At 38.0% G+C, this 13,105-nt stretch overlaps 1 protein-coding gene across 3 annotated transcripts in view; it reads right to left on the bottom strand.

The window, feature by feature from the left end:
- Nucleotides 1-222: 222 nt before the first annotated feature.
- The window catches only part of LOC131160513 (tRNA threonylcarbamoyladenosine dehydratase), a 121,653-nt gene continuing 108,770 nt past the window's right edge, over nucleotides 223-13,105 (bottom strand). For 2 of the 3 annotated variants that reach the window (XM_058116281.1, XM_058116283.1), the window contains one exon: nucleotides 223-913. In XM_058116281.1, coding sequence (XP_057972264.1) covers nucleotides 803-913 — 111 coding nt within the window. In that variant the 3' untranslated portion in view covers nucleotides 223-802. The remainder of the gene's footprint in view (nucleotides 914-13,105) is intronic. The other variant, XM_058116282.1, reaches the window with a different exon arrangement.

Raw genomic sequence — 13,105 nt, 5'->3', positions numbered from 1 at the left:
CACGCACACCTTTTCCTTTTCCCCACTTAATAAAACATATTCCCCTCTTTTCTTTCTCACTCTACTTTCTCCTCACATTCATATCATGCTCAACCACGTGCAAACTCATGTCCTTTGACTAAAGCTTAACAATAGTTCCTCCTATGCGCTTAACTAATTTTCACTTCTGAGATATCCATTAATAGATGAATAGATCATGGCAATGAATTTAATACAGATTCCTGCACATTTAAAGTGTATTAAAATTATATTATGATTTTTACTAACCAAACAAATCTCAAAATTTTTGTTATCCAACTTCAGTATCACCAGAAGGTTCTAAAAATAGTATTATAAACAATGTTAACACATCGCACAGGGATTTTACCTAGTTTAAGATAATGCAAGGGGGCACCTGACAAGTAGAGTTCACACCACCTTCCAAGTGAACTAGAAACAGGCTGACAGAGGCTTAGCATGAATTGCCGAGAAGCTTACACAACGCAATCCAAAATGTTTTCATCAGCATGGACTCAACATGCCCTCAGAGTAGCCAACCATTTGGCAGATTGGCTAATCTTGGCTTTTTTGTGCCCCTTGGGATAAACAACAGCAGATCATTGGCCTACTCTTGGCTTTGTTGCTCCTTCCACCTTAGAACAAAGAGTTTCCTTTTTCATCTTTGCCTTTCTTTCATAGACTCTGCTTTTGCAGTTAGGTTTCTTGAGTTTCATCTACCAAAAAGAAAGGAACTGCTTCATGTACCACACCCCAATCCTTCAATTCCTCCAAATGTGATATCTGAAGGAAAAAGCTGTCACACTTACAGGTAGAAGTCCAGTTCAGCTCGCTTTAGCACAGATGTCACCCTTGCAAAAAATTCTGGTTCCTTCTGCTTTATATCACCGAGAGTTCTTGATTCATGTTCATCCGCCTAAATGGACAAAGAACCACATAAATAAACCCAGAAAAATAAAGTGCAACAATTATTTTTTTCACAATCAAAAATTTGAAATGAAAGATCACGTTCACCAAGAAAAAAAAACTCCATTATCAGTTTACTGGGTTCACTGTTTATGCCTCCATTGGTAAGTGAGAGCATTAAAACTGTGGTGCCTCATAAATTGCTTCTGCAGTAGGTAAAACTAAGACCAAATCCAAAACTTGCAATCCCAAAGTTCATGAATTTAAATTTGGAGAAATTTAATAAGAGAAAAAGTCTTTATAGTTTGTCTCGTGTATGTAACAAATGGTCCATTTATTGAAGAATGAACCATGGAAATCTATTCAGTTACATGCATTTGTTTTTCTTATCCCCAAGATGCAAGAGTAATTAGAACTTCTCTTATATTAAATCATGGTCTAGGATTGGATGGTTGAGAAATGAAAATAGCTATTAAATGTTCAGAAGACTTTATAATGTTGATTTCAGCATCTTCTATTTTTTGTTATTTTTTTTTAACTCATTTTTAGTTCAATCAATGAGCTCTAACTTTCCTAAATTTGTATTCTTATAAGAAATAGGTATGTTGTATGAGCAACTATTGAAGTCAAGTGGAATGGGCAGGCCCGTTATGCAGAGTACAAGTACAAGTTGATGATTTTTGTTTTTGTTTTCTAAATCTTGTGTGCCTTAATTCTGTTCTGCCTTTTTTAATTCATTAATTTTGCATCATCCATGTTTATCTAGAACGACAAAAGAAAAAAAAAAAAATCAACAGATGTAATAGCTTTAATATTTGGATTGTGTCTGGACTGAAACCTGATATGGGACATAGGAGGAATGAAATTTGAAGCTATTCTTTTCTGGCTGCAATGAAACAAAATTATATGCTGTGGTTTGAGATCGCTCAGGTCCATGCATGGTTTTAAACAGGGCTTGTGCAAAAAAGTAATGGGTGTAGTAGGAAGCGGGAGTAGCAGTTGTTTCATAACAGGAAACAAGTGTACATCCATGAGTTTTTTTCCCCAAGCACACATAATCTTAGGTATATTGGTTTATTTACATGTTTTAAGCTCCTAACCTTCTTAGTTTTAGTGCATTTTGATTCCTTCTATTCAACTTGCAAACGGTCTATAGTAAAGGAAATAAATTTTACATTTGGTTCAAACCACTATTGATAAAACACACAACACACATGTGCGCTAATAAAAATCTATTAGGCACATAAGACATACAAATAATACAATAAAAAAAAATGATTATTAGTTAAAGTAATAAAATTGTAATAAATTTAGACCAAGTAATATTGTATAACTATAACCTAATCTTTAAAATTATAATAAATAATTATAAAATTAACATTGAATAAAGGGCAAAAGACACTGACCTCAACCTAAGTTTGCCAAAAAAAAAAAAAAAAACAAGGACCTTCTCTAAGATTTCACAAATCTCATTTACCTCCCTTAAGGTTTCAAAAATGCTACAAACCTCATCTAAGATTTGTCAAAAAGACACAAACCTCCCCTCAAAATACTTATATTTTTGCAAAATACAAGAGGAGGTTTGTGTCTGCTTAACAAACCTTAGGGAGGTCCCTGGAATTCTTGAAACCGTAGGGAAGGTCCCCGAGATTTTCAAAACCTTAAGGAATGTCATTGTCTTTTTGCCAAATTTTAGGGGAGGTTAGTGTCTTTTGCCCTAAAATAAATAAAGTATTAACAATTGGAACACAACAAAAGCTAGAAAGAAAACAAGGTTGAAGTTGAAAAATATAACAAGAAAGTATCAAAACACTAATATTGTCAAAACAAAGATTCTTTGAACAAAATAGTGGTCATATCAAATTGTAAATGAAAGCGTGTCTTCACGTAGCTTGTGAAACTATTGGTGTGTTGAGCTAATTAAAACCATGGGTCCATGCTCAAATTTGTTCTTGAGCTTTTATAATTTATTATTGACTAATGTTAATAATCTGTTTTAGAACTTTGTTTGAGAACTTAAATAGATAGAACAAGAAGAAGCAGCCTTAAGTCCCAGCATGTGGGACTGGCTACATAAATTCCATCGATGGCCATTTCCTCGGCTAGCTTAAGAGCTATTAAATCCCTTTGTTGCTATCTCATTCAATGTTATTTTTGGTCTACCCCTATCCCTTCTAATACTAGTAACAATAACTTGATGCACCCATGCTTCTTTTTTCCTTTGTAACTCTTGCGCACATTATTAAGCCTCTTCTCTTGAAATTAGGATGTTTCAATTTTGATAGATGTCTATTGAAGTCAAAAACTAATTATTATTTTTTATTTAAAACATTATTTTGCTCTATTAGATAAAATAGGTAAAGCATCATTATAGCACAATGGTTGTAGGTTCAAATCCTACATAAGCTATTACAAAGTGAAAATTTTTCCATCCATTGCATTAGTACTATATAGAGTATTTAGTTAGAAATATGAAAGGGAAATATTTTTTTAGAAAACAAAAAAAAAAAAAATAGTTTGAGAAGGAAAATAACATGTTGTATTATTGTACTATAGTAGTAGCATACAGTAGCCCAATTTTGGGTGTCACCAAACATATTTCTTGTTCGTGTTTTCAAAAACAATTTCCAAAATAGGTGGTAATTACAAACATGTTTCTTGTTTCAAATATTATGGAAACAAAAACATATGAAAACATAAGGGTCTGTTTGATATCGTTGTTGTTTTCTATTTCTGTTTCTCCACAATGAAGAAACAAATTATAAAAACGGGTTTGTTTATGTTGTTAGTTTTCTATTTCTGTTGCCGGTTTTTAGCTGTTTTCCAAAAAAACAGAAAATCAGATTTGCCACAAATTTTAATTTCCAAAAATAGTTTTTTTGGATTAAATTATTCATCTTATACACTTTTAAATTAAAATAAAAATGAAATAATCATATAATTTAAATATAATTAAAAGAAAAATATACATAAATTTCAAAAATAATAATAAAGCAATTACAAAATAATTTTACTATTTTTCAATTGGCATGTCCAATAGAATTTTTATTGTAAAGTAAAATTTGAAAGTAGAACAATTAAGTAAATAATTACAATAACTTTATTTTTATTATAGTAATTTTTTACTATGTTATTTGTAATAAAAATTATTTTAATCATAATTTATAATATTATTTGATTTAAAGATGAAAATGAGCATTTTTAATTAAGTTTTTAATTTGTATTAATTTTATAAATGTTAACCAAATAAGTTGTTGGTTTCTGTTAGAGAACTCATCCTCAAAACCTAGGTATTAAGGAGAGAGGGCTAAGAGGATCTTATACTGACTTTGGAACTGCTCACAGAGACGATGTGGGACTGGACGTACATTAATACTCCCCCTTGAGCCCATGGAGAAAATGAGGCGAGGAGAGCCCATAGGGGGAAATGATGCAAGGAGAAGTCCAACCCACGGAGGAGCCAAGCAGCCCAAGGCCCAGCTCTGATACCATGTTAAATTTGGAGAAAGGCATTTTTCTATTATTCAACATTCAACATTACAAGGGTGTATTTATATACATGAGTCAAGGAACAAGATCCCAAATTACTCCTAAATATCTGCTCTATAATAATTACACTAATTGGAAAATGAAAAGTGTTGATATTTCTCTAATAGTTTCTAATTTTTAGTTGCTGTTTCTGATTTTTTGTTTTTGTTTTTTGTTTTTGTTTCTCTAATTTCTGATTGTGATACCAAACGGCCCCTAAACACTTGGATATAAACACAAAAAAAACAAAAGCATAAGATTAGCAAGATTACCAGATAGGCCCTCAGCAACTATGAATTGAGTGCATGAAAAGCAAAAGGTTCGCAAAACAAAATAAACAGATAAACACATAAATATAGGAAGCAATCTTAATCAATTAGTAGTGAGGAAATATTGGTAATTGATGGCTGCTATATACCAAAAGGCATCTGATCGAAGAAAATGTGGAGCGCATGTTGCAGAATGGATTCAAAATGGACAAAATGAATAATCAACCTATCAATAAATGGAAGTGATATTTTAAGAATAGCAAATAAGCGACACCAGCCATTACTGTAGAAACAAACACGCATTGTTGTGAAATGTGAATCATATGGTGTAATTGCATGGCAAGATACTTAGAGAACAGATGAACGCAATGGAGTTTGCAATATTTGTTTGGAAAAGAACAATCTAATGTGCAAAGTGTAGTAAGTATGATCAATATGGTTCAATGGAACTAAAAATATAAAGAAGAGTGGGCTAAAATAGTGAGCTACTAGCATTAAAGGCATGAAACTAGCATTAAATGGGATAGGAAATGTTGAGACTTTGATATCTGGAATTTTTTCTGATCTACAGCAGGAAGAAAAGAACATACAGATGTATCATTGTAAAATACAGACAAGAATATATTTTCATGAAACTTAAACTAAAAAAATGTTTGACAAAAACATATTAAATGGTCAAAAACAAACACACAGTGGAACAACTAGACATGCAAATATGATGTGCTTCAGAAGATAATTGCTGGTAAGCAGTAAGCACATGATATTTTGACTATAACATTCACACTGATTCTAAGATCCAATGACAATATGATATTAATAGAGAAACAGTTTTCATTTGTTTAAGTGGGCTTTCCAAGAAAATCTCACTAGCAGAGCATATCATGGGTCAGTTTCCCAAACAGGAAAGTAGATCAACATTGTGACATTTCTGGGAATTCTTTTGTTACACAAGATCAAAGAACAATCTCGTTCAAAGTAGTTACACATCTATGAAATCCCTTATTTTGTACAAAATACAGTTTCTATGTGTGATACAGGAAGATTTATTTTTGGTACCAAAAGAAATTTCATTAATAGGGAAAGAATTTATGAGAAAGAATAAGGTATCTCCTGAAGAAAATCTAGTTCAAACCACAAAAAAAAAAACTAAAAAAATAAAAATCAAGCCAATCAGTTCTCCTAATTCCTATTTAAATCTAGAAAACTAGCTTTCCTAAAAATTGCAAACCCGACACACCACAGAAAAGCCATATACTGAATCTTTTCCCACACCAATGACCAATTTAACTTCTTTCCAGAAATATCCATGTGTCACTTTCCAGCTATAAACCCCATAAGACAGCAAACTTGCCACACTTCGACATAGCTGCCCTATCCTTCCTCCCAAAGACAGCCAATAAAATGACTAATAAGTCTTCCACTGAATAGGGGCAAACCCAACTCTAACGCAACTCTCTTCCATAATACCAAACAGTTTGCTCCATATCCTCCATGCAAAATCACAATGCAAAAAGAGAAGGGATGCTATTGGAAATTCCTATCAAAGAGAATGCAAACATATGGAGAGAGGGCCTTCAAAATGTCTCCTAATCTGCAGCAAGTTTTTGGTATTAATTTTGTTTAAGAGCAACCAACCTAGAAAAAGCTTTTATTTTTGGGGGAACTTTAACCTTCCAAATAAAAGGATTGAGAGGAAAAGGAGAATTGGAATAGGTTGACCAATAACAAACATCCTTTCCCCAAAGATAGGATGAAATTGTTTAATATGGACAACAAGGAAGACAACTCCACCATCTCCCTATCGTTTAGAGGTCACCGGAGACGGAGATTCCAAGAGACCGAAAGGCTACTCACATTGTCAACAAAAAAAGAAATAACTGTATTCGGCTCAGAGCACAATCTAAAAATATGAGGAAAAGAAATAGAAAAAAGGAACATTCCTAAGCTATGGGTCTTTCAAAAAATGAGTCCAGGAACCCCTCCCCACCTCAAGCTTAGTGTGGGGGTGAAAAGAAAATATGGGAAATTGACCTCCATGGACGTCCCAAAGAATGTCTCAACATTGGCATCCCACTCATTCTCATCCAACCCAAACTCATTTCGTATAACCCTATACCACAGGGAATTATCTTCTAAGGGGAAGTACCACAACCATTTAGCTAAAAGAGCACTGTTTTTAGGCACCAAATTACCAAGACCCATCCCCCCTCTCCTTTTCAAACCTACAAACCTCTGCCCAACTCATTAAATGGTCCCTACACTCCCCACACTAGACCACAAAAGATCCTCGTGATTCTGGCAAGCTTCCTAGAGATTCCCACTGGAGTTTCAAAAGCAGATGAGAAATACAACAAAATGCTAGAAATATAAGCCTGAATTAGTGTAATTTTTTTTTTTTTATAATAAAAGAAGATATATTAGGAAATAGAATGTACAATCATAAGGAGGATACTAAATCCTCAAAAAGAAAAGGAAAAAAAAAAAAAAAGCAGAAAAAAGAGAGAAAAAATAAATAAAAATACAAAATAAGTCTAAATAAGTGTAATTCTATTGTCAAGAGAAGAAAGGGCTCCCTCCCAACCATCTAACCTCTTCTCACCCTTTCCACTGCTGGATTCCGAAAATTTGCCCCTCTAGGATTCCCTCTCAATGGAACCCCCAAGTCAGGGGCCAATCCAATAAACCACACCCCATGTTTGAAGCCCAATCACTAGTCTCTCATGGAAACATTTAAGGCTGCCAATCCACTCTTCCCCAGATAGATTTTGAGCCTAGAAACCCACTCAAAAAATTCAAGAATACCCAAAGTTCTCCTAAACAAAGGGCTATGGTGATCAAGGAAGAAAATGGCATCATTAGCAAATTGAAGTTGAGAAATGACCACCACCCCATTCCCCACACCAAACCCTTTAACCAACCCTCTATCAACTGCCCTATCCACCATCCTACTTCAAACATCAGCTAAAAGGACAAACAAAAAAGGGGGATAACGGGTCTCCTTGCTAATTCCTCTCCAAGAAATAAACCAAGATTTGGGTTCACTATTCACAATAAGTGAGAACCACACACTAGACAAACAGCCCCTAATTCACCTGTACCAATGCTCACCAAAACCCTTTTTCACGAAGACCTTATCCAGTAAACTCCAACTCTTTTACTTTGTCATAAGCTCTCTCAAAATCTACTTTGAAAATGAACCCTCTCTTCTTATTCTTATGAACATTCGCCACCACCCTGAGGATTTGACATAGTATCATTGAGCACCACACTCAACCTATTAGCATATACTTTCATGATAATCTTATACACACTAGAGATAGCCTAATAGGTCTAAAATCCTCAGCTTTGGAAGACTGGATTTTTTAGGCGCCAAGGCTATAAAAGAGGAATTGATACTCTTGCTCAAAATCCTATTCACATAGAAATTACTGAAAACTTTCAAAAAATCACCCATAACAATCTCCCAACAATATTGAAAGAAAGCCATGTTAAAATCATCTAGATCACCATGCCTTATCTCTATCAGTCCCTAAAACCAACCTCCTCACTTCCCTCTCATCGAATGGTCTCTCTAACTAATGCATCTAATCATCGGATGTAGGGCCCCAATCTAGCTCCTCAATCATCAGTCTATTATGGATCTCCTCCCAATACAAATTATGGAAAAAATAAGTCATAATAAATGCAATCAGACAGTGATCATTTGTGATCCTCCCATCCCCCATATCCAGCTCCCTAAACAAGTTTTTACTCTTATTTCCACTAGCTAACATGTGGAAAAAAGAGGAATTACACACAGGAAGATTTTGCATACCTATATGCTCGTTCAGGGGTAGGGAAGCACTTTATCCACTATTATGACACAAAAGATCCAGAAGATCTTTTAAAAGTGTCAAAGGATGTTTACCCTGTAATTTAATTTTTATTTGGATTTTAACTTGGCCACCCTTTGATATTCCACTTGGCTGTTTAGCCTTGGGCGCCTTCAAATTTGATCCATAACATGTCTTATTGATGCAGTCAAGATCTTCACAGCATTCTCTCCAGTCTCCTCTACGTATCAGGTTGTGCAATTACTAGTTTACTACCCTTCGACAGGTATTCATTTGGAATTCTGCCCTTTCCAATCCCAGCAATATAGTCATTTCAACATCCTCAATTAGTTGCTCTATGCAATAGAAGGTTCAAAGGTTTGCAGAGCAACACCCTTGCACACACTTCTTCATTTGGTTAGAGGTAACTGGGTGAAGAATATGATGAGGTTTGAATCCAGCTCAAATGGTGGATGGGATGACACCATCACCGATATGGCATCCCACCTACATGTAAGAAAATTTTTTATAGTTACATGTTTAAATAAATGACATTCATGTAAATAATTATAATCAAATACATAAGCTGCTCATCTTACTAGAACCGCGTACTCTAAAACAGAAAAAATGTTTCTATGAGGTGTGTGCCTCATGTTGAAGGTGTGTGCAATTAAAGTGATTTTACGTGCACAATTGAAAAGAAAAGTCCAGATGCAAACAAACAGTTCACATTTTTGGAACCATGTATGCTGAGTGTCACGGGCTAAGCTTGTTCAGGGCATTATGCTTGCCTATGACCGCTTATCTCGTGTGTTTGGGATGGGTTTCCATCATGTAAATACTAGTGTAGGGTTATTTTCTAGTATTTCTTTCATTGTAAGCCAAATAAGGCAGTATGACTCCTCGGTCACTTTGATGTTTCCTAGTGCTAGAGTGAGAATGGCCTAGAAAGCTCTTTAGGGGAGGGTGAGTGTTCATCAATCATTGTAAAACTCACTAGCAATTGTCAACGTGCTTAGCCTACTTGCCTCCCTCGCTAAGTACAACATGTCAACGGAGGATTTGTTAATGAATTACGTTTGCTTCAATATTTACTGCTTGGTTGCCACGGCTTTCATGAATTGATTATAATTTCCGCTGCTATCTGATTGAATGTTAATGAAAGTGTTCCGTGGATGAATGTTGGTAAACAAAAGGCTGGCTAGTTAAGCAAGAGTGCTTTAGCTAGCGCCGCACGGCCCTTCACAACGGTGTGAAAAAGGCGGACCGTGACATTTGGTATCAGAGCCAAGTCGGTGACACTTGGTGAGAGCCCAAGGTTGAGTTGCTACGTGAATTCGATTACCTTCGTTGTTGGGTTTGGGAAGCTTTTGTAGTTGACCATGGCACCAAACACTGCTGAGAGACTTGGTGCACTGGAAGCACAGGTTGAAGAGACAACCAACAATATGGCCAACGAGATGGCCCAACTGAGGGGACTTGTTGATGAGGTGATGGGATCACAGCAACATCAAGCAAGTTTGACAAGTGAAATGTCAGAGGACTTTCACCACACTGTGGAAACTTTGCAGGCCCGGATGGCTGATCTGGATGCAAAGGTGAATCTGATGGTTCTTGCTATGGGGAACTCCAACACTCCGGGAGTCAGCAAGACCAAGGTGCCAGAACCCAGGACGTATGGGGGTGCCCGTGATGCTAAGGAGTTAGAGAACTTCTTGTTTGATATGGAACAGTATTTTCGCGCTGTGAGGATGCCCTCGGAACAGGTGAAAGTGGATACTGCAACCATGTACTTGGTTGGTGATGCCAAACTGTGGTGGCGTACCAAGTACAGAGAAATTGAAAATGGAAGCTGTGTGATTGATAGTTGGGCAGACTTGAGGAGAGAGCTCAAGGCCCAATTTTTTCCTGAAAATGTTGAGTATAATGCAAGGAGAAAACTGAGAGATCTCAAGCATACGGGTTCAATCAGTGACTATGTGAAACAATTTTCTGCTTTAATGTTGGATATTCGGGATATGTCGGAGAAGGACAAGTTGTTCTATTTTCTAGAGGGGATGAAACCGTGGGCAAGAACTGAACTTCATAGACAAAGGGTTCAAGACTTGTCAACTGCACAAGCGGCTGCAGAACGCTTGACAGACTACGCTGGTGATGAGACCACTTCGTCCAAACGGTTTGGCGGAGAGGGAAACGGTGGAAAGTCTTTCAAGAATGGCAAACCCAAGAGTGGGGGAGCCGACCCTAATTCATCAACCTTACAGGAAGCTTCGTCGTCTCGAGGGTTCAACACACCCAATGGAAAGGGGAAGAGTAAAATTGAGTGTTTCTTGTGTCGAGGTCCTCATAGAGTTTTTGAGTGCCCTCACAAAGCATCACTTAATGCCTTACAGGCTTCCATTGTAGAACAGGCAGTGGAAGACGATGGGGAAGAGGATGAAGCCCCGAGGGTGGGTTCAGTGCGGTTGGTGAACGCATTGGAAAAGCAGGCCAAACTACCGAAAGTTACACGAGCAAAAGGGTTAATGTTTGTGGACTTGAGGATAAATGGGAAGAGTACTCGCGCTATGGTGGATACGGGAGCTACTCATAATTTTGTTTCGCAGTTGGAAGCAGGAAGACTCAACTTACCCTTAGAGAAGGATACAGGACGCGTGAAAGCAGTTAACTCTGTAGCCCAGCCTACTCTGGGAGTAGCCAAGCAAGTGGTTATAAAGCTTGGACAGTGGGAAGGTCATGCGAATTTCACAGCGGTGCCATTGGATGACTATCCAGTCATTCTAGGAATGGAATTCCTAATGGGGACGAGGGCAGTGCTGATGCCTTCGGCTGGTTCCTTGTGTCTGATGGGAGATCACTCGTGCATGGTGCAAGTCGTTGCAATGAAAGGAGACGAAGGGAAGTCCCTTTCAGCCATTCAACTCAATGAAGGATTGGGTAAGGGTGAGCAGACACGTCTAGCCACGGTGGTGGTAGACAAAGAAGTAGGCCAAGAGCTAGAGCCTACAACCATCCAAGCGGTGTTGGATGAGGATAAGGAGGTGTTGCCGGATAAGCTGCCTCAAAATGTGCTTTCACGACGGACTGTGGAGCAAGAAATCAAGTTGTTATCAGGAGTGAAACCACCTACTAAAAGGCCATGTTGGATTGCGCCTAGAGAGATAGTAGAGTTGGGGAAACAGCTTGATGAAGTGGAAGCGGGATGCGTTCGCCCTTCCAAAACACCGTTGGGAGCATCGGTGTCGTTTCAGAGGAAACATGAAGAGCATCTACGGAAGGTGTTCGACAGGCTGAAGGGAAACAGTCTGAATTTGAAGAAGGAGAATTTCTCTTTCGCTCGGTGGAGCAACAAATTCCTTGGTCAAGTCGTTGAACAAGGTCGTATCCGGAGGGGTATGGAGAAGGTAAGGAGGATTCAAGAACGGAAGATCCCCACGACAGTGAAGGAGTTGCGTTCCTTTCTTGGCCTTACTGGTTACTGCAGGAAGTTCGTTAAGGGGTATTCGCGGAGAATGACTCCAATGACAGGACTACTGGGAAGGTATTATTGGCCGCACACGCGGGATGATGTGGTTAATTATACCAAAACTTGTCTCACTTGCCAACAAGACAAGGGGGAGCGGAAGAAGTATGGTACTTTCATGGCCGCACCAAAGTACTGTTCGGTAGAGGGGACGACACAATTGTTCCTTGTGACTATTGTGAAACTTTGGGGTTTTCCCCAAGTTATTATTTGTGACCAAGATTTAATGTTCACTGACAACTTCTTAACAGAGTTTTTCAGGATATTCAGGTCACACCTTGACATCTCTTCGAGTTATCATCGACAGACAGACGAACAGATGAAGAGATTCAGAGAGCTACTAGATGAGTACTTGCGCCATTGTGTCAATGACAACCGGAAGAATGGCGTGCAACTACTTGATGTGGCTCCATTCTGTGGCAACGCCCAAAGGCGCTCAACAACCAAAAAGAGCCCTTTTGAGCTTGTTATAGACCAGCTGCCGCTGTTACCTCACACAGTGGGCGAGCCGTACAGACGAAAGAGTCCTAAGGCATACATCTTCACCAGTGAAGGGAGACAGAATGCAGACTTTGCCCAAGCCTATCTGGATAAAGCTTCTAAGCAGATGAAGAAGTGGGCAGATCAGCAGAGAAAACCGCAATTTCATGTCAATTGCCTCAAGCCATTCAACGCCAACACCAACGACCTGAGCAGAAGTCAGTCAAACAGCGTAGAGTTGAAGACAGTGCAACCTGACAGACATGATGTTGAAGAGATCCTTGCAGGCAGAAAGTTCATATCCTCAAGGAAGAAGCGGCAGAAGTTCCTAGTGAAGTGGAAGCGCCTTGATGACAAAGAAATCAGCTGGATTTCTACGGAAGATTTGAAGCCATTCGTGGACAAAGTTGAAGTGTACCTATCGCCAAAAGTCTACGAGGCCGTCGACCGCATAAGTGGGGGAGAATGTCACGGGCTAAGCTTGTTCAGGGCATTATGCTTGCCTATGACCGCTTATCTCGTGTGTTTGGGATGGGTTTCCATCATGTAAATACTAGTGTAGGGTTATTTTCTAGTATTTCTTTCATTGT

This window comes from Malania oleifera, chromosome 7 (genome assembly GCF_029873635.1).
Source record: "Malania oleifera isolate guangnan ecotype guangnan chromosome 7, ASM2987363v1, whole genome shotgun sequence".
NCBI classification, from domain to species: Eukaryota; Viridiplantae; Streptophyta; class Magnoliopsida; order Santalales; family Ximeniaceae; genus Malania; species Malania oleifera.
Note: the sequence above shows the minus strand (reverse complement) of the source record. Positions and strands in the feature narration are given on the sequence as shown.